The sequence below is a fragment of the Scyliorhinus canicula genome, chromosome 9, assembly GCF_902713615.1.
Source record: "Scyliorhinus canicula chromosome 9, sScyCan1.1, whole genome shotgun sequence".
In the NCBI taxonomy this organism is placed as follows: Eukaryota; Metazoa; Chordata; class Chondrichthyes; order Carcharhiniformes; family Scyliorhinidae; genus Scyliorhinus; species Scyliorhinus canicula.
The window spans coordinates 96,627,124-96,649,110 of record NC_052154.1 but is presented as its reverse complement, the minus strand read 5'-3'; the positions used below and the strand labels follow the sequence as shown (position 1 = coordinate 96,649,110).

General features: G+C 46.4%; 1 protein-coding gene across 2 annotated transcripts in view; it reads right to left on the bottom strand.

The window, feature by feature from the left end:
* Window positions 1–21,987, bottom strand: part of LOC119971560 (prostatic acid phosphatase-like) — a 107,632-nt gene that overhangs the window by 80,336 nt on the left and 5,309 nt on the right. For both annotated transcript variants that reach the window (XM_038807252.1, XM_038807250.1), the window contains exon 2: window positions 14,896–14,991. In XM_038807252.1, the coding sequence (XP_038663180.1) occupies window positions 14,896–14,991 (96 nt within the window). The remainder of the gene's footprint in view (window positions 1–14,895; window positions 14,992–21,987) is intronic.

The following is a 21,987-nucleotide window of genomic DNA, read 5'->3' as shown; positions in this document are numbered from 1 at the left end:
AGGGAAGGAAAAAGAGACTGCAGAAAATAATGTTAGAGTTATAGCAAGGTGTAGAGAAAAGATCAACTTAATACGAGGCAGGTCCATTCAAAAGTCTGATGGCAGCAGGGAAGAAGCTGTTCTTGAGTTGGTTGGTACGTGACCTCAAACTTTGGTATCTTTTTCCTGACAGGAGAAGGTAGAAGAGAGTATGTCCGGGAGCGTGGGGTCCTTAATTATGCTGGCTGCCTTTCTGAGGCAGCGGGAATTATAGATAGAGTCAATGGATGGGAGGCTAGTTTGCGTGATGGACTGGGCTACATTTACAACCTTTTGTAGTTTCCTGCGGTCTTGGGCAGAGCAGGAACCATACCAAACCAGAAAGAATTATTTCTATGGTGCATCTGTAGAAGTTGGTGAGAGTAGTAGCTGATATGCCAAATTTCCTTAGTTTTCTGAGAAAGTAGAGTAATTGATGGGCTTTCTTAAATATAGTGTCGGCATGGAGGGACCAGGACAGGCTGTTGGTGATCTGTACACCTAAAAAACTTGAAGCTCTCAACCCTTTCTACTTCGTTCCCATTGATGTAGACGGGGCATGTTCTCCACTACGCTTCCTGAATTCAATAACAATCTCCTTCATTTTGTTGACATGTAGGGAGAGATTATTGTCGTCGCACCAGTTCACCAGATTCTCTCATTCCTGTACTCTGTCTCGTCATTGTTTGAAATCCGACCCACTACAGTGGTGTCATCAGCAAATTTGAAAATCGAGTTGAGGGGAATTACTGTAGTGGTATACTCATTCAGGCTGGTCGCAGAGTTGTTAAACACTGACATGTCCACTGACTCTAAGCAGTCACGTAGGAGATCATCCAATTCCTCAGACCAACAATGCACAACTATCTTTGACAGTTTCTCCCACTTCAGTTTTGTTGATGTAGTCTACATGGATTTCAGCAAAGCCTTTGGCAAGGTCCCACATGGGAGACTGATAAAGAAGGCAAATGCACAGGGGATGCAGGGTAATTTGAAAAGATGGATTCAAAATTGGCTTAGCTGTAAGAGTCAGAGGGTGATAACAGGCAGCTGCTTTAGTGACTGGAAGCCAGTGTCCAGTGGCGTACCACAGGGATCTGTGCTGGGCGTCCTATTATTCGTCATTTAAAAAAACAACATAGATGATTATGTGGGGGATACGATCAGTAGGTTTGTGGGTGACATAAGATTGGTCAGGTGGTTAACAGTGAGGTTGAGTGTCATTGGTTAGAACATAGAACATAGAACGAAACAGCGCAGTACAGGCCCTTCGGCCCTCAATGTTGCACCGACATGGAAAAAATCTAAAGGCCATCTAACCTACACTATGCCCTTATCATCCATATGCTTATCCAATAAATTTTTTAATTCCCTCAATGTTGGCGAGTTCACTACTGTTGCAGGTAGGGCATTCCACGGCCTCACCACTCTTTGCGTAAAAAACCCACCTCTGACCTCTGTCCTATATCTATTACCCCTCAATTTAAGGCTATGTCTCCTCGTGCTAGCCACCTCCATCCGCGGGAGAAGGCTCTCGCTGTCCACCCTATCTAACCCTCTGATCATTTTGTATGCCTCTATTAAATCACCTCTTAACCTTCTTCTCTCTAACCTAACGAAAACAACCTCAAGTCCATCAGCCTTTCCTCATAAGATTTTCCCTCCATACCAGGCAACATCCTGGTAAATCTCCTCTGCACCCGTTCCAAAGCTTCCACGTCCTTCCTATAATGAGGCGACCAGAACTGTACGCAATACTCCAAATGCGGCCGTACTAGAGTTTTGTACAACTGCAACATGACCTCATGGCTCCGGAACTCAATCCCTCTACCAATAAAGGCCAACACACCATAGGCCTTCTTCACAACCCTATCAACCTGGGTGGCAACTTTCAGGGATCTATGTACATGGACACCGAGATCCCTCTGCTCATCCACACTACCAAGAATTTTACCATTAGCCAAATATTCCGCATTTCTGTTATTCTTTCCAAAGTGAATCACCTCACACTTCTCCACATTAAACTCCATTTGCCACCTCTCAGCCCAGCTCTGCAGCTTATCTATGTCCCTCTGTAACCTGCAACATCCTTCCGCACTGTCTACAACTCCACCGACTTTAGTGTCGTCTGCAAATTTACTCACCCATCCTTCTGCGCCCTCCTCTAGGTCATTTATAAAAATGACAAACAGCAACGGCCCCAGAACAGATCCTTGTGGTACGCCACTCTTAACTGAACTCCATTCTGAACATATCCCATCAACTACCACTCTCTGTCTTCTTTCAACTAGCCAATTTCTGATCCACATCTCTAAATCACCCTCAATCCCCAGCCTCCGTATTTTCTGCAATAGCCGACCGTGGGGAACCTTATCAAACGCTTTACTGAAATCCATATACACCACATCAACTGCTCTACCCTCGTCTACCTGTTCAGTCACCTTCTCAAAGAACTCGATAAGGTTTGTGAGGCATGACCTACCCTTCACAAAACCATGCTGACTGTCCCTAATCATATTATTCCTAAACAGGAAGATATAGACGGGATGGTCAATGGGCAGAAGAGTGGCAGATGGAATTTAACCTTGAAACGTGTGAGGTGATAAAGAACAAAAAACAAAGAACAGTACAGAACAAGAACAGGCCCTTCAGTCCTCCAAGCCTGCGCCAACCATGCAGCCTGTCTAACCCAAAACCTTTTACACTGTGGGGGCCAGTATCCCTCAATTCTCATCCTATTCATGTATTTATTAAGACACCCCTTAAATATCACCATCATACCTGCTTGAGTTCCAGGCACCCACTACCCTCTGTGTAAAAAAACTTGTCTCATACATCTCCTCTCGCACCTCGCACCCATGACCCCTAGTAATTGACTTCCACCCTGGGATAAAGCTTCTGACTATCCACTCTGTCCATGCCCCTCAACCTCCAGCGTTCCAGTGAGATCAAACCTCGCCTCATAGCTAATGCCCTTTATATCAGGCCTGGTAAACCTTTTCTCCTCTCCAAAGCCTCCACATTATTCTGACAGTGTGGAAACCAGAATTGAAAACTGTATTCCAAGTGTGGCCTAAATAAGGTTCTATACAGCTAAGGTTCTCTACAGCTGCAGCATATCTTGTCAATTTTTACACTCAATGCCCAGGCCAATGAAGGTAATGCAGCCATCTCAGAGGGCCACCTGCAAATGACCATGGGAATTATGGCCAACCCAGGACTCAGACAGACTCGGAGCTTGTGTGTGTATTTGCAACCCAGATAGCTAGATGCGATCGAAACCCCCGCTCACATTGCATTCTACTGGCCCATTTCCCCAGAACAAAAGAAAAGAACTGTACTCAGGTAACCGATGCAGATACAGACTAATCGGCGCCACTCCCTTTACTCAGGGAGCCCAAACAGCCAAGGTCACCGTCCGCGAAGGACACGCCCGGCCATCAAGGCACCCGCCCCTTTATTGGCCAAAATCGAAGGCAGTGATCGAAGCCTATCTAATTATTGGGTCCAAGTTGAGGACCGCCCCAAAGAGAGCAAAATCCCAGAGGGACAAGAAGAGACACAGCCATGTGCTCGGTCTCCCTTGGATCCGGCCTATGCCAACCCAAGTGCAACATAACGACCAGACAGACAAGTTCAAGACCAACGATCGCGACCAGATGGATGAGCCCAGCAGAAACAGCCACTTCTTCCACCCAGCCACGCAAGGAAGGACGGTAGAAAGAGGGAAAATCGACTGTGGATATCTAGGGAAATAAGGGAGAGTATCAAATTTAAGGAAAAAGCATACAAAGCGGCAAAGATTAGTGGAAGACTAGAGGACTGGGAAATATTTAGGGGGCAACAGAAAGCTACTAAAAATCTATTAAAAAAGAGTAAGATAGATTACGAGAGTAAACTTGCTCAGAATATAAAAACAGACAGTAAAAGTTTCTACAAATGTATAAAACAAAAACAAGTGGCTAAGGTCCTTTAGAGGATGAGAAGGGAGATTTAATAATGGGAGATGAGGAAATGGCTGAGGAACGGAACAGGTTTTTTGGGTCGGTCTTCACAGTGGAAGACACATATAACATGTCAGAGACTGATAGAAATGAGGCTATGACAGATGAGGACCTGGAGATGATTGTTATCACTAAGGAGGTAGTGATGGGCAAGCTAATGGGGCTAAAGGTAGACAAATCTCCTGGCCCTGATGGAATGCATCCCAGAGTGCCAAAAGAGATGGCTAGGGAAACTGCAAATGCACTAGTGATAATTTACTAAAATTCACAAGACTCTGGGGTGGTCCCGGCGGATTGGAAATTAGCAAACGTGACACCACTGTTTAAAGAAAGGAGGTAGGCAGAAAGCGGGTAATTATAGGGCAGTGAGCTTAACTTCGGTAGTAGGGAAGATGCTGGAATCTATCATCAAGGAAGAAATAGTGAGGCATCTGGATGGAAATTGTCCCATTGGGTAGACGCAGCATGGGTTCATAAAGGGCAGGTCGTGCCTAACTAATTTAGTGGAATTTTTTGAGGACATTACCAGAGCGGTAGATAACGGGGAGCCAATGGATGTGGTATATCTGGATTTCCAGAAAGCCTTTGACAAGGTGCCACACAAAAGGTTGCTGCATAAGATAAAGATGCATGGCATTAAGGGTAAAGTAGTAGCATGGAGAGAGGATTGGTTAATTACTAGAAAGCGAAAGGTGCAGAGGATACTGGAAGTCTGCAGAGGGATTTGGATAGGTTAAGTGAATGGGCTCGGGTCTGGCAGATGAAATACAATTTTGACAAATGTGAGGTTAACCATTTTAGTAGGAATAACAGCAAAAGGAATTATTATTTAAATGATAAAATATTAAAACATGCTTCTGTGCAGAGAGACCTGGGTGTGCTAGCGCATGAGTCGCAAAAAGTTGGTTTACAGGTGCAACAGGTGATTAAGAAAGCAAATGGAATTTTGTCCTTCATTGCTGGAGGGCTGGAGTTTAAGACTAGTGAGGTTATGCTGCAATTGTATAAGGTGTTAGTGAGGCCACACCTGGAGTATTGTGTTCAGTTTTGGTCTCCTTATCTGAGAAAGGACGTACTGGCGCTGGAGGGTGTGCAGAGGAGATTCACTAGGTTAATCCCAGAGCTGAAGGGGTTGGATTACGAGGAGAGGTTGAGTAGACTGGGACTGTACTCATTGGAATTTAGAAGGATGAGGGGGGATCTTATACAAACATATAAAATTACGAAGGGAATAAGTACATAAGAACTAGGAGCAGGAGTAGGCCATCTGGCCCCTCGAGCCTGCTCCGCCATTCAATTAGATCATGGCTGATCTTTTGTGGACTCGGCTCCACTTTCCGGCCCGAACACCATAACCCTTAATCCCTTTATTCTTCAAAAAACTATCTATCTTTACCTTAAAAACATGTAATGAAGGAGCCTCAACTGCTTCACTGGGCAAGGAATTCCATAGATTCACAACCTTTTGGGTGAAGAAGTTCCTCCTAAACTCAGTCCTAAATCTACTTCCCCTTATTTTGAGGCTATGTCCCCTAGTTCTGCTGTCACCCGCCAGTGGAAACAACCTGCCCGCATCTATCCTATCTATTCCCTTCATAATTTTAAATGTTTCTATAAGATCCCCCCTCATCCTTCTAAATTCCAACGAGTACAGTCCCAGTCTACTCAACCTCTCCTCATAATCCAACCCCTTCAGTTCTGGGATTAACCTAGTGAATCTCCTCTGCACACCCTCCAGCGCCAGTACGTCCTTTCTCAAGTAACGAGACCAAAACTGAACACAATACTCCAGGTGTGGCCGCACTAACACCTTATACAATAGTTAGGATAGATGCGGGCAGGTTGTTTCCACTGGCGGGTGAAAGCAGAATTAGGGGGCATTGCCTCAAAATAAGGGGAAGTAGATTTAGGACAGAGTTTAGGAGGAACTTCTTCACCCAAAGGGTTGTGAATCTATGGAATTCCTTGCCCAGTGAAGCAGTCGAGGCTCCTTCATTAAATGTTCTGAAGATAAAGATAGATAATTAATGTTTCCTTTTTGGGCTCTTTCATTAGTTGGAGCTTGGCTGGGGGGAAAATAATAAAGAAAACAGTTAAAAGGGTTGGGTTAAGAGGGATGCTTCAGTGGAACTTTGTGCAATCTTTTCTATGTCTGTATGGGAAGGACTGAGAGTGCCTGTTATTTCTTATCTTTTTTTTTGTCTTATTTAACTTGAATTGTGCTATTGTGGGGGTTGTTTATGACTTATATAGAGTGTTTGCTTAAGTAGGGATGATCTGGGGAAGTGGTATGGATGGGTCGGGGGAAGGGTGAGTGGGAACAATGGGTGGGAGACGCGCTGGTGCCGACGCTGGGAGCCGCAGGCCAGCTGAGTGGGGCTAGTCAACGGAAGCCGAGGTGGGAGGTGGGCATAAAGTTAGATTAGCGCAGGGGTTAGGTGATAGGATGGTGTTGCTGGGCGGGGGGGGGGGGGGGGGGGGGGGGGGTCGTTCTGCTGGCGGGGATGGAAACTGGGCATGGTAACAGGTCATGGGTGGAGCCGGTCAGGAGGCGGGCCAGATGAAGCGAGACACATGGCTGGCCAAGGAAAGGGGATGGCTGATTGGCAAAGGGGGGCGGGGGCGAAGTGCCCCCAACCAGCTGATCACCTGGTATGTTAGAGGGTTAAACGGGCCAGTGAAGAGGGCACGTGTGTTTGCGCATCTGCGGGTTCTGAAGGCGGACATAGTCATGCTGCAGGAGACACACCTAAAGTGGCAGACCAGGTTAGGTTAAGGAAGGGCTGGGTCAGTCAGGTCTTTCATTCGAGGCTTGATTCTAAGACGAGTGGGGTTGCGATCCTGATTAATAAAGGGTACAATTTGAGGCGGAGGGCACAGTCGTGGATGGGGGTGGCAGATTCGTTATGGTGAGGGGTAAGCTCGAAGGGGTGAGAGTAGTCCTGGTCAGTGTGTATGCCCCTAATTGGGACGATGTGGATTTTATTAGGAGGATGCTAGGGAAGATCCACGACTTGGACTCACGTAAGCTGATCATGGGCGGGGACTTTAATACAGTCCTGGACCGGTCATGTTCAAGAACGGGCAGGTTGCCAGCAATGGCAAAGGAACGGAGAGGGTTCATGGAGCAAATGGGGGGGAACAGATCCGTGGAGATTTAGCCGGCCGACGGCGAGGGAGTTCTCATACTACTCCCAAGTTCACAAGGTCTATTCTCGAATTGACTACTTTGTTGTGAGTAGGGACCTGCTGGCTGGATGGTGGGGGCAGAATACTCGGCAATTGCCATATCGGATCATGCTCCACACTGGGTAGACCTGCAGTTTTGTAAGAACTGGTTTCAGCGCCCACCATGGAGGCTGGAAGTTGGACTACTCGCGGACGAGGTGGTGTGTGAGAGGCTGAGGAAATGCATGCAGAATTACCTGCAGGTAAACGATACTGGACAAGTCTCGGCAGCAGTGCTCTGGGAGGCACTGAAGGCAGTGGTGAGAGGGGAGCCGATTTCAATCCGGGCGTACAGGGACAGGACAGACAGGGCAGAGACGGACCGACTGATTCAAGAAATTCTACGGACGGACAGGAGTTACGCGGAATCCCCGAGGCCAGAGTTACTCAGGAAACGACAGAGGCTGCAGGCCGAATTTGGGGTGCTGACTACAGGCAAGGCTGTAGAGCAGCTTCGATTGGAAAAGGTGTGATTTATGAGCATGGGGAGAAGGCCAGTAGAATGCTTGCGCGACAACTAAGAAAGAGGGAAGCGGCTAGGGAAATAGGGAGGGTAGTGGATGGGGAGGGTAATCTAGTGGGTGACCCGGAGGGCTGAACAAGGTCTTTAGGGACTTTTATAGGAAGTTGTACACTTCGGAACCCCCCCCCCCAGGGGACCGGAGGAGACAAGGCGATTCCTGGACGGACTGACGTTCCCAAGAGTGGGGAGGTGGTTAGTGGATGGACTGGGGGTCCTGGTCAGGATCGAAGAGGTATTGGAGGGCCTGAAGGTCATGCAGTCGGGCAAAGCCCTGGGGCCAAACGGGTATTCGGTGGAGTTTTACAAAAAATTTGCCGGGATAGTGGGGCCGGTGTTGGTCAGGGTCTTTTAACGATGCAAGAGGCAGAGGGAGTTTACCGCCGACGATGTCGCAGGCCACCATCTCACTTATTCTCAAACGGGATAAGGACCCAGATGCTTGTGGGTCAAACAGGCCGATCTCTTTGATCAACGTAGATGCCAAGTTACTGGTCAAGATCGTGGCGACCAGAATATAGGACTGTGTACCGGATGTAATTGTGGAGGACCAAGCCGGGTTTGTAATGGGGTGGCCAACTAAGACAAGGTGCCCATAAAAGATTGCTGCATAAGATAAAGATGCATGGCATTAAGGGTAAAGTAGTAGCATGGATAGAGGGTTGGTTAATTAATAGAAAGCAAAGAGTGGGGATTAATTGGTGTTTCTCTGGTTGGCAATCAGTAGCTAGTGGTGTCCCTCAGGGATAAGTGTTGGGCCCACAATTGTTCACAATTTACATAGATGATTTGGAGTTGGGGACCAAGGGCAATGTGTCCAACTTTGCAGACGACACTAAGATGAGTGGTAAAGCAAAAAGTGCACAGGATACCGGAAGTCTGCAGAGAGATTTGGATAGGTTAAGTGAATGGGCTCAGGTCTGGCAGATGGAATACAATGTTGACAAATGTGAGGTTATCCATTTTGGTAGGAATAACAGCAAAAGGGATTATTATTTAAATGATAAAATATTAAAGCAGGCTGCTGTGCAGAGAGACCTGGGTGTGCTAGTGCATGAGTCACAGAAAGTTGGTTTACAAGTGATTAAGAAGGCAAATGGAATTTTGTCCTTCATTGCTAGAGGGAGGGAGTTTAAGACTAGGGAGGTTATGTTGCAATTGTATAAGATGTTAGTGAGGCCACACCTGGAGTATTGTGTTCAGTTTTGGTATCCTTACTTGAGAAAGGACATACTGACGATATTTTTCGTCAGTGTTTACACTGGAGAAAGACAATGTTGTCGAGGAGAATACTCAGGTTCAGTCGACCAGGCTAGATGGAATTGAGGTTCACAAGGAGGCGGTGTTAGCAATTTTGGAAAGTATAAAAATAGATAAGTCCCCTGGGCCAGATGGGATTTATCCTAGGATTCTCTGGGAAGCCAGGGAGGAGATTGCAGAGCCTTTGTCCTTGATCTTTATGTCGTTTTTGTCGACAGGAAGACTGGAGTATAGCAAATGTTGTCCCCTTGTTCAAGAAGGGGAGTAGAGACAACCCTGGTAATTATAGACCTGTGAGCCTTACTTCGGTTGTGGGTAAAATGTTGGAAAAGGTTATAAGAGATAGGGTTTATAATCATCTTGAAAAGAACAAGTTGATTAGCGATAATCAACACGGTTTTGTGACGGGTAGGTCATGCCTCACAAACCTTAGAGTTTTTTGAGAAGGTGACCAAACAGGTGGATGAGGGTAAAGCGGTTGATGTGGTGTATATGGATTTCAGTAAGGCGTTTGATAAGGTTCCACACGGTAGGCTATTGCAGAAAATAAGGAAGTATGGGATTGAAGGTGATTTAGCGATTTGGATCAGTAATTGGCTAGCTGAAAGAAGACAGAGGGTGGTGATTGATGGCAAATGTTCATCCTGGAGTTCAGTTACTAGTGGTGTACCGCAAGGATCTGTTTTGGGGCCACTGCTGTTTGTCATTTTTATAAATGACCTGGAAGAGGGTGTAGAAGGATGGGTTAGTAAATTTGCAGATGACACGAAGATCGGTGGAGTTGTGGATAGTGCTGAAGGATGTTGTAGGATACAGAGGGACATAGATACGCTGCAGAGCTGGGCTGAGAGGTGGCAGATGGAGTTTAATGCGGAAAAGTGTGAGGTGGTTCACTTTGGAAGGAGTAACAGGAATGCAGAGTACTGGGCTAATGGCAAGATTCTTGGTAGTGTAGATGAACAGAGAGATCTCGGCATCCAGGTACATAAATCCCTGAAAGTTGCCACCCAGGTTAATAGGGCTGTTAAGAAGGCATATGGTGTGCTAGCCTTTATCAGTAGGGGGATTGAGTTTCGGAGCCACAAGGTCATGCTGCAGCTGTACATAACTCTGGTGCGGCCGCTCCTGGAGTACTGCGTGCAGTTCTGGTCACCACATTATAGGAAGGATGTGGAAGCTTTGGAAAGGGTTCAGAGGAGAATTACTCGGATGTTGCCTGGTATGGAGGGAAGGTCTTACGGGATTGGCTCAGGGACTTGAGGTTGTTTTCGTTAGAGAGGAGAAGGCTGAGAGGTGACTTAATAGAGACATATAAGATAGTCAGAGGGTTAGATAGGGTGGACAGTGAGAGTCTTTTTCCTCGGATGGTGATGACCAACACGAGGGGACATAGCTTTAAATTGAGGGGTGATAGATATCGGACAGATATCAGAGGCAGTTTCTTTACTCAGAGAGTAGTAGGGGTGTGGAACGCACTGCCTGCAACAGTAGTAGACTCACCAACTTTAAGGGCATTTAAGTGGTCACTGGATAGACATATGGATGAAAATGGAATAGTGTAGGTCAGATAGGCTTCAAATGGTTTCACAGGTCGGCGTAACATCGAGGGCCGAAGGGTCCGTGCTGCGCTGTAATGTTCTATGCTCTACTGGCAGGTGAAAGCAGAACTAGGGGACATAGCCTCAAAATAAGGGGAAGTAGATTTAGGACTGAGTTTAGGAGGAACTTCTTCACCCAAAGGGTTATGAATCTATGGAATTCCTTGCCCAGTGAAGCAGTTGAGGCTCCTTCATTAAATGTTTTTAAGGTAAAGATAGATAGTTGTTTGAAGAATAAAGGGATTAAGGGTTATGGTGTTCGGGCCGGAAAGTAGAGCTGAGTCCACAAAAGATCAGCCATGATCTCACTGAATGGCGGAGCAGGCTCGAGGGGCCAGATGCCTACTCCTGCTCCTAGTTCTTATGATCTTATGAGATCCAGACAAAGGCCTTGTCCATCTGCATACAGCCGGTTGCCCTGAAGTTAAGTATAGGTTATTGTAGTTGTTAAGTGTAGTTTAACTTGCAGTGTTTTGTGTTGCATGTCGAAGGAATCCTTGTGTGCAAATAAACCATCTTTGAACTTGAACTGACTAACTGGTTGTGAGGTCCTTTGATCGACGGAAGGCTCATCGGCCTGTAGTTCCCTGGATTATCATTGCTACCCTTCTTGAACAAGGAACAACATTGGCCACACTCCAGTCCTCTGGGATCTCACCTGTCGTCAGTGAGGATACAAAGGTTACTGGCAAGGCCTCAGCAATTTCCTCCCTTGCCTCCCTCAGTATTCTGGGGTAGATCCCATCAGGCCCTGGGGACTGACCTACTTTAATGTTTTTCAAGATGCCCAACAACACCTCCTTTTTGATCTCAATGTGAACCAGACCCAGACTCATCATCCACCAAATCCTTCTCTTTGATGAATGCTGATGCAAAGCACTCTTTTAGTGCCTCGCCCATTTTCTCTAGCTCCATGTACAGATTCCCTGCCCTGTCCTTGAATGGGCCAACCCATTCCCTGGCTACCCTCTTGAGTTTATAAGAATTAAATTTTGGGATTTTCTTAATCCTGTTTGCCAATGATTTTTGTGACCCCTTTTAGCTCTCCTGACTCCTTGTTTAAGTTCATAATATTGTCACAAGTATGCTTCAATGCTGTTACTGTGAATATGGTATGCTTACTGTTGCGGGAATTGAACCGGGAAAATTCAATCGGGAACCCATCCGGTCTCGGGGCCTTGCCCACCTGCATACTCCACAACCCCTTAACCAGCTCCTCCATCCCAATCGGGGCCCCCAAGCCCTCTACCTACTCATCCTCTACTCTAGGAAACCTCAATTGGTCCAGGAACCGCCGCAAACCCCCCCCCCCCTCTGATTTGTACAAGTTCTCATAAAAGTCCCTAAAGACCTCGGGCGCGATTCTCCACTGCCCACGCCGGGTGGGAAAATAGCAGGAGGGCCTCCCGACATTTTTCACGCTATTCTCCCCCCCCCCCCCCCCCCCCCCCCCCGGCCCGGCCCACGTCACGAATCGCCGCTCGCTGTTTTTTACGGCGAGTGGCGATTCTCCGCGGCCGATGGGCCGAGCGGCCGGGCCTTTACGCCCGTTTTTTCACGGCAGCAAACACACCTGCTCGCTGAAACGTGCGCTGGATGCCCGTTTGGGGCATCCAGAGGCCCGTTTGGGGCGGCAGCACCACCGCGGGACGAATCCAACCCAGCCAATTACCGCCCTGTCAGTCTACTCACCATCATGAGCAAAGTGATGGAAGGAGCCATCAACAGTGCTATCAAGAGGCACTTACTTAGCAATAACCTGCTCACAAACGCTCAGTTGGGTTTACTCAGCTCCCGCCTCATTACAGCCTTGGTTCAAACGTAGACGAGAAAAATGCCAGAGGTGAGGTGAGAATGACTGCCCTTGACATCAGGGCAGCATTTGTCCGAGTATGGCTTCAAGGAGCCCTAGCTAAACTGGAGTCAACGGGAATCAAAGGGAAAATTCTCCTGGCACAATACCTGGCACAAAGGGAGATGGTTGCGGTGGTTGGAGGTCAATATTCTCAGTTCCAAGACATCACTGCAGGAGTTCCTCAGGGTAGTGTCCGAGGCCCAACCGTTTACAGCTGCTTCATCAATGGCGTGCCTTCCATCATAAGGTCAGAAGTGGGGATGTTTGCAGATGACTGCACAATGTTGAGCTCCATTTGCGACTCCTCAGATAATGTCTAAATGCAGGCAAGACCTGGACAGTATCCAGTCTTGGGCTGACAAGTGGCAAGTTGCATTCATGCCACACACATGCCAAGCAATGACCACCTCCTACAAGAGAGGATCGAATCATCGCTGAATCCCCCACTATCATCATCCTGGGGGTTACCATTGATCAGAAACTGAACTGGACTAGCCATATTAATACTATGGAATCCTACAGCGAGTAACTCACCTCCTGATCCCTCAAAACCTGAGCACCATCTACAAGGTACAAGTCAGGAGAGTAATGGAATAGTCTCTTCTTACCTGGTTGAGTGCAGCTCCAACAACACTCGAGACGCTAGTCACCATCCGGGACAAAGCAGCCCGCTTGATTGCTCTGCCTTCTACAAACATTCAAACCCTCCACCACCGACGAACAGTAGTGGCCGTGCGTACCATCGACAAGATGCACTGCAGTAACTCACCAAGGTTCCTTAGACAACACCTTCCAAACCCACAGCCTAACCATCTAGAAGGAAAAGAGCAGCAGATACCTGGGAATCCCACCACCTGAAGGTTGCGTCCTAAGTCACTCACCACCCTGACTTGGAAATATATCGCTGTTCCTTCACTGTCGCTGGGGCAAAATCCTGGAACTCCCTCTCTAACAGCACTGTGGGTGTACCTGCAGCTCAGGAACTGCAGCGGTACCAGAAGGTTCACCACCATCTTCTGAGGGGCAACTAGGGATAGGCAATAAATGCTGGCCAATGGCCACATCCTGTAAATGAATTTTAAAAAACATTTCCCAGTGAGTACACGCGTTGCCCAAGGGTGCACGGATGTCACCAAGCACCTCGGCAGAGTGGGAATTGACAGTGAGTACACGCATCACACAAAATGTGAATACACAGTAGGTACACATGCACAAACGCCACCCGGCGTACACACATGACACCCAAAGTGGAGATAGACAGTAGGTCCCTGGGCCTAACCTTATTCTTAACTGTGTTAACTCTCCAGAACAAATAAAGCAATTGAGAGGTCAGAGATTTTTAGACCAGGGAAGGGAGGACAGTCAGGGTTTCAGCCCTTCAGTTGATACTGCTCAGGATATCAGTCAAGGAAGGAGGGAAGATTACTATTACACTGGGCTGTACTGCCCAGTCAGGGGTGGAGGGGGTGTAGTACTTTACTGGGTTGTAATGCTCAGTCAGGTGGAGTGTGGTACTACACTGGGCTGTAATGTTCAGCGTGGGTGAGTAGAATGCTCAGAGAAGTGTAATATTACACTGGGCTGTTATGCTCAGTCGGAGGGGTTGCAGAATTAGACATTTTTAAATTATTAATAATAATAATCTTTATTGTCACAAGTAGGCTTACATTAACACTGCCATGAAGTTGTGTGAAAAGCCCTAGTCGCCACATTCCGATGCCTGTTTGGGTACACAGAGGGAGAATTCAGGCTGTAACATTCAGTCAGAAGGGGTGTCGTATGACACTGGACTGTAATATTCAGTCAGAGGGGGTGTAGTATTACACTGGACTGTAATATTCAGTCAGAGGGGGTGTAGTATTACGCTGGACTATAATACTCAAGTCGGAGTGGATGTAGATTTAAACCCCTCAGCCTCACAAAACCAGCATTGTCACTTGTTGAGCAAAGCGGTTGGGGGAATGGTATTTGGGGAAACCCCCCAACTTCAGGGCAGAAAGTAGCGATCAGCAATTTGAGTTCAGAAAAGAGTGTAGCAAGTAGCTGTCCACCATGACCTCAAATATCAAAGTAAAGGCATTTCACTGGAACAAATGTGTAAGTTTGAAAGGCCGGATGGCCTCTTCTCTACTGTATGATTTTATGTTTCCACAATCCTTTGAAATGCAGACAGCTGAGATGGCGATCTTACAGCTCATTTAACATTACAAATACGAAATAACAGGAATAAACAAAACAGAGTCCATACAGAACCGCTAGACTCCCAACCAAGATACTCTGCAGTACTCCCCCCCTCCACCCCCCCCCCCCCCCCCACAGAGTGTGTGTGTGTATGTGTGTGTGTGTGTGTGTGTGTGTGTGTGTGAGGTGGGTGAGTAGCAGAGGCAAGGCCGAGAGGCAGAAACCACTGACCTGGGTAAGCTGCCCGTAACCTTGGGGCCAATCCTTCTCTGTATACGGATCCGTTGGGTATCCAGTGATAGGTGATCGGTCTCCATGGCGATAAACCTGGGAACAAATATCAAAATCATTGTAGATATTTCCTAGCTACATCCGAAATCGGTTGGAACTGGATGAGGGATAGTCCCAATGGAGGAGGAGGGGACCGTGATTAACCATGTCAAAAGGTCACAGAAATATCAAGGGGGAACAAGAGAATTTGCCATGATCACAGTCACATCGAACGTCTTTGGTGACTTTGATCAGGACTGTTTCAGTGCAGTTTCAGAGCCAGAAACCTGATTGGAGGAAGTAGAACCCAGGAAACAGGAGTAGGAACAGAGCAGATAACCTGGATAGGCCCCGAGCCTGCTCCACTCTATTCAAAGATGGAGTTGACAAAAAGATGGACACAGAGAGGGAAAGACACAGAGGGCAGGTGGTGGCATAGTAGCAAATTCATTGAACTAATAACAAATCAGGTTCAGGCAAATGCGCTGGGTACAAGGTTCAAGGCCCACTGGGGCAGTTGGTGGAATTTATGTTCCATTTGGAAGTCTGGAATATAAAGCTAATTTGGAAATAAGAACCATGAAACTATTGCCAATTGTCATAAAACCCATCTGTTTCCCAAAAGTCTTTTAGGGAAGGAAATCTGCCTTACCTGGTCTGGCCTACATGCAACTCCAGACCCACAGCAACGTGGTTAACTCTTCAGTAACTTCTGAACTGGCCTCGCAAGCCAATTATATCAAAAACTATGAAGGTTTAAAAAAAATGAAGCTGGATGGACCACCTGGCATCGACCCAGTTACCTGCCAATGGAAACAAGAACAGCAAACTCAGCCCTACCCACCCTGCGTAGGCCTCCTTACTGACATCTTGTGACTGGTGTCAAAATTTACTACCTCAGACTAGTCATACACACTGAATCATACTGCACAGACAATGTCCCAGACACCACCATCACCATCCCTGGATATGTACTGTCCAACCAGCAAGATGGTCAAAGAATCACAATTGTTACCGTGCAGAAGAAGGCCCGCTCTCCAAACAACCATCATGACTTTGTCATTCTCCTGCTTTTTCCCCGTACCCCTGACCATTGTTTCTATTCAAATAAACATCTAATGTCCTCTTGAATACCTAAATTGAACCTGCCTCCACCACACTTCCAGGCTGCACATTCCAGACCCAAGCCACTCGCTGTGTGATAAAGTTTGTTCTCACATCACATTTCTTTCTTTTGTAAATCACTTTAAATCTGTGCCCCCTCGTTCTCAATCCTTTTACAAGCAGGGACAGTTTCTCCCCATTTACTCTGTCCAGCCCCCTCATGAATTTGAACATCTCCATCAAATCTCCTCTTAGCCTTCATCTCTCCAAGGAGAACAGTCCCAATCTCTCCAATCTATCCTCAGAAGTGAAGTTTCTCATTCCTGGAACCATTCGTGTAAACCTCTTCCCCACTCTCTCCAATGTATTCACATCCTTCCTATAGTGTGGAGCCCAGAACTGTGCACAATATTCCAGCTGAGGTCTAACTAGTGTCTTGTATAAGTTCAGTATAACCTCCTTCCTCTTGTATTCTATGCCCCTATTAATAAAGCCCAGAATACTATATACTTTATGAACTGCTCGCTCCACCTTCAATAATCTCTGCACATCTACACCAAGGTCCCTTTCTTCCTGCATTTCCTTAAGAATTTTACTCCTTATTTTATTTGGTCTATCAATGCATCACCTCACACTTGATTGAACTCATCTGTCATCTATCTGCCCACTTCACAAGCTAATCTATGTCCTTTTGAAGTTCTACACTGTCCTCACAGGTTACAATAGTTTCAGGTTTTGTGTCATCCGGGAACTTTGAAATTATGTCCTGCACACCAAGATATAGGTCATTAATATGATCTATGCGGCTACGGGCAGCACAGTGGTTAGCACAGTTGCTTCACATTTCCAGGGTCCCAGGTTCAATTCCCGGCTTGGGTCACTGACTGTGCGGAGTCTGCACGTTCTCCCACGTCTCTGTGGGTTTCCTCCGGGTGCTCCGGTTTCCTCCCACAAATTCCGAAAGAGGAGCTGTTAGGTAATTTGGACATTCTGAATTCTCCCTCGGTGTACCTGAACAGGCGCCGGAATTTGGCGACTACGGGCTTTTCACAGTAACCTCATTGCAGTGTTAATGTAGGCTACTTGTGAGAATAAAGATTATTATTAATCTATATCAAGAAAAGCAAGGGTCCCAATCCCGACCGCTGTGGAGCACCACTTCCAAACATTCCTCCAGCCGGAAAAATATACATTGACCTTTGCTTTCTATTATTCAGCCAATCTTGTATCTAGATTGCGACTGTCCCTTTTATTCCACGAGCTATAACTTTTCTCACAAGTCTGTTGTGTGGCACTGTATTGAATGCAGCAGAGTGGCAGCACAGTTGTATACAGTCAGGAAGGACTGCCCTGGAAATCCTCAACATTGACTCCAGACTCCAATATGTCTCACGGTACCAGCTCAAACATGGACATGGAAACCTCCTGCTGGGTACCATGTAACACCCTTTTCCCCTTGTGACGAATGTAAACATTTTTAAAATAGATTGCATTATATATATCTGTTGCAGTAATGTTAATAAAAGTTAAGGTATACATATCTGTTGCAGAAATATTTTTTAAAATCCTGGTTTAATATACATAGACTCGGTCTGCAAAAAGGTGCATTTAAGATTAATTAACCATTCATTCCAACCATGTATGTGCTTACAAAGAGAGGACTAATGGAATTTTGTCATGATTGCTGGAGATTCCCTGGAGAGCAGATAATTTGAGACATTGTTTAGATTTAGGAAACCCCAACAACCCAACTGCAATGAGGTCAGAGGATCTGAGTGGGATAAAGAGGATGTTATTAATGGGAGGAGCCAGGTCTGCAGCAAGCAGTTTAGTTTTAGTCTTCACAAGGCAGCAAGACTTTCACTGGTGTCTGAAAGGATTTTTCTCTCTCCATCCAACTGTCATTCCATGAAATCTCTATCAAGAGGACATCAAATATCACCGTCTTTGCCATCTTTATTCAGTGTTTTCTGACCTATGATGGGTTTTGCTCAATGAAATGAAAAAGTGAAAATCGCTTATTGTCACAAGTAGGCTTCAATGAAGTTACTGCGAAAAGCCCCTAGTCGCCACATTCCGGCGTCTGTTCGGAGAGGCTGGTACGGGAATTGAACCGTGCTGTTGGCCTGCCTTGGTCTGCTTTAAAAGCCAGCGATTTAGCCCGGTGTGCTAAACCAGTCCCTGGGAGATAGAGAAGATATCAGTTAAATCATAGAATTTCTACAATGCAGAAGGCCGCCAAATCCATACAATGCAGAAGCAGGCCAATCGGCTCATCAAGTTTGCACCAATCCTCTGAAAAAGCACACTACCTAAGCCCACTCCCCACTCTATCCCAGTAACCCCTCCAAATCTTTGGACACAAAGAAGCAGTTTTATCATGGCCAATCCACCTACCCTGCAAACCTTTAACTGTGGGAGGAAACCCACGCAGAGATGGGGAGAATATGCAAACTCCACATAGACAGTCACCCAAGATTGGAATCAAACCCAGGTCCCTGGTGCTGTGAGGCAGCAGTGCTAACCACTGTGCATGTGAAGTGTGCTGTAAAGAAGGATATTCTGTTTCCACTGGTTGGTATGTCAGTGACTTGGGTTCACAATTTCAATATGGTCAACAAGAGAGCCAGGAGTGAGATGAGGAGAAACTTCTTCACTCAGAGAGTTGTTGGGGCTTGGAATGTGTTGCCTGGGAGAATGGTTGAGGCGGATTCCATAGGAGATTTCAAAAGAGCTGGATATATATTTGAAAGAGATGAATTTAGAGGGCTACAGAGATAGGGCTGGGGAATGGGACTAGCTAGTTGCTCTTTTGGCAGCCAGTGCAGACACAATGGACCAAATGGCCTCCTTCTGTACTGTAAATAACAAACAAATATATCTGGAGAACAGTATTCTTATTTACAGATAGCTAGCTAATGGAATATTGTTTGATGGACTCCTGGGATGTAGGTAATTTATGATGGGGTATGGTGTGTGATCCTGGCTAAACAAGTCAAGGGACATCTTGTAAAAAGAAACAAAATAATGCCTCATGCCTAGGGTACAGATGATGTAGTTAATGGGAGGAGCCATGTCTGTCTGAAAAGTCAGTTCGTCCTTGAACTCTCACCTGAACAGTGGTATTTCAGTCTAGTCCTGAAAGTTTATCTCCCAAAAATAAGGTACTCTGTCAGGTTGATGGAGGTGTCCAAAATACATTTTCATTACCAAATATTCACTTAATACTCTTGCATAAGAACTGAATCAAAACTTTAAAAAATAATACATAAACTGGTCAGAGCATTGGGAAAAGCATCAAACATAAGCATAAATAAATCACTTTAAACACAGATGATTCAAGAACTCAGGAAGGCAGGAATTCAAGAATGAAACCTCGCCCATGAGGTCTTACTTTTATGGAATCCATATTTATGGTCTAACCTTTTATTTACTCTCATTGGTTCTAAATCTCAGCTGAAATTGAACCAGTGACCTAACCCTCTGGGATATTACCCACTGTTCCACTGCCCCACTGGAAACATTAGTGGAATTTGTTGGGAAAGAGCAAGTTTGTGGGACTAATGTGATGGCTGTTTCAATGAATCAGTACAGCTAGAATGGCCCAAATGGCCTCCTTGTGAACCATGACATTCAATTGTATCAGGAAGCAACTGATGTACAACTGATGAAAATCAGTAAGAGATTGATGAACCCATTCAAATTGTAAACAAAACACTGGGTTCATTTTGAGAGGAGTCGAATTCTGAAGCTTAAGATTCTGTTTCACTTGTGCCTCAGTTAGCCAAGAATAGGAGTTCTATGCACACTTTGATCTCCACACAACTGTCAGAGATAAAAAAAACTGATTCAGCAGAAGTAAACTGTAAAGTCTCAGGCAAGCGACCGCTCGGAAGCAATGACTGTAATATCTACTATTATTACACCTCCTGCTCCACGAAGCCTCTCCCGCACCCGACACACACTTAGGCCGGGGTATTTATGTCCCAGAGGCCCCTGGTTTAAAGGGGTGGCTCTGTCCCACCCATCTGGGTAGATCGTACTCAGGTGAGGCCATAGGGACTCTGAGGCTGCAGATCTCTTGGCCTCTGGTCGGATTACAACACTCCTTCTCACGCAAGTCCGATGTATCTCCCATCACGATGGCAGGAGGGGGCAGATCCTTTGCTCGTGGTTGTCTCTTGAACGCCCGCCGTTCTGGGTCCAAAGGGGTATAACAAATTGGGGAGCGCTGCTTGCGGGCCGAATACCTGGGTGGTTCAGAATCACAGAATACTACAGTGCAAAAGAGGCCCTTCAGCCCATTGCATATGTGCCGACACATGAAAAGGCCCTGATCTGCCCACCATTCCCACTTGCCAGCACTTGACCAATAGCCTTGAATGTTATGACGTGCCAAGTACGCATCAAGATACTTTTGAACCCGCCTCTCCCACCTTCCCAGGCAGTGCATTCTAGACTGTCACCACTCTCTGGATGTCAGACATTTCATAGTACACGTCCTTGTCAAATTACTCCTTCCAAAGTATATTACCTCACACTTTTCAAGGTTAAATACCATCTGCCACTTGTACGTCCGTTTCTCCATCCCATTTGTATCTTCCTGTAAACTAAGACACTCAACCTCACTGTTAACCACCCTGTCAATCGTTATATTATCGCAAACGTCCTGATCCTATCTCCACATGGTCTTCTACATAATTTATGTATGTATGTAAATAAATGATAAACAATAGGGGGCCCACCATGGTTCCTTGTGGTATGCCACTGGACATTGGCTTCCAGACAGTAAAGCAGCCGTCTATTATCACCCTTTGTCTCTTACCGCTAAGCCAATTATGAATCCATCTTATCAAATCACCTTGTATCGCAAGTGAATTTGCCTTCTTAGTAAGTCTTCCGTGTGGAACCTTGTCAAAAAGCTTTGCTGAAATCTATGGAAACTACATCAATTACACTAGCCCTATCTATACATGCTCAAAAGATTCAATCAAATTTAGAGTCATAGAGGTTTACAGCATGAAAACAGGTCCTTTGGCCCAACTTAGCCATGCCACCCAGTTTTTACTACTAAGCTAGTCTCAATTGCCCACATCCCTCTGTACCCAGCTTACACATACAACTGTCTAACTGTTTTTTAAAAGACAAAATTGTACCCGCCTCCAGAAGCCCACTGCACTCACTACCCTGTGTGAAAGTAGTACCCCCCTGGGTGGGTGGAGAATAGCTTCCAACGCCTAAACAGCAGCAGGCGCCAATTTGATGCCAAAACGCGATTCTCCATCACCTCGGAAGTGGCATCAATGCAATGCAGGCCGCGCATAGTTTAACACTTATCATTCGTGAGAGAGTGAGGCGGCAGCGCTAGTGAGGGCAGTGCCAGCCAACGGTACACCCTGGCATCAGGGACCCCCACGGTGCCGGTTCCCGCAGCGCCAGTCAGGGCGTATGTGTAGCCCAGTGGACCCGGTTGGGCACAGGAATACGTATCATGCTAACATGTCGGCCTTTCACCCCCTGCTGACAATGTATATTAGAATTCAACCAGCCCTGGGAGATGCCCTGCTGCTGTATGAGCAGGAGCTGCTTGAGGAGGAGGAGGAAACTCCAGCAGCGGAGCGGGCAGCAGTGGAACAGGCAGCAGAGGAGCAGGCAGCAGAGTGTCATGAGAATGTCGCTTTAAGAAATGTTCAACTGCTCATATTACTGCAGTGATGTCAGAGAGTGGGTCGAGCCGGGCTGCCTGTCAGCTTTTTACTTTGTTTTAAGGCTGTTTGCTGCACGTTGTGTTTTAGTTTTGTTTTCAGTGTTGGAGCTGAAGCCAGGCAGAGCAGGTGTACTGCTGTTCTCTCTGCCATGAAAAGACTCTCTTAATCATTTGGTGAATTCAGAATTATAAATGTTCCTAGTAGTGAATGTAAACCTAATGTGCTTCTGTTAAAATGTGTT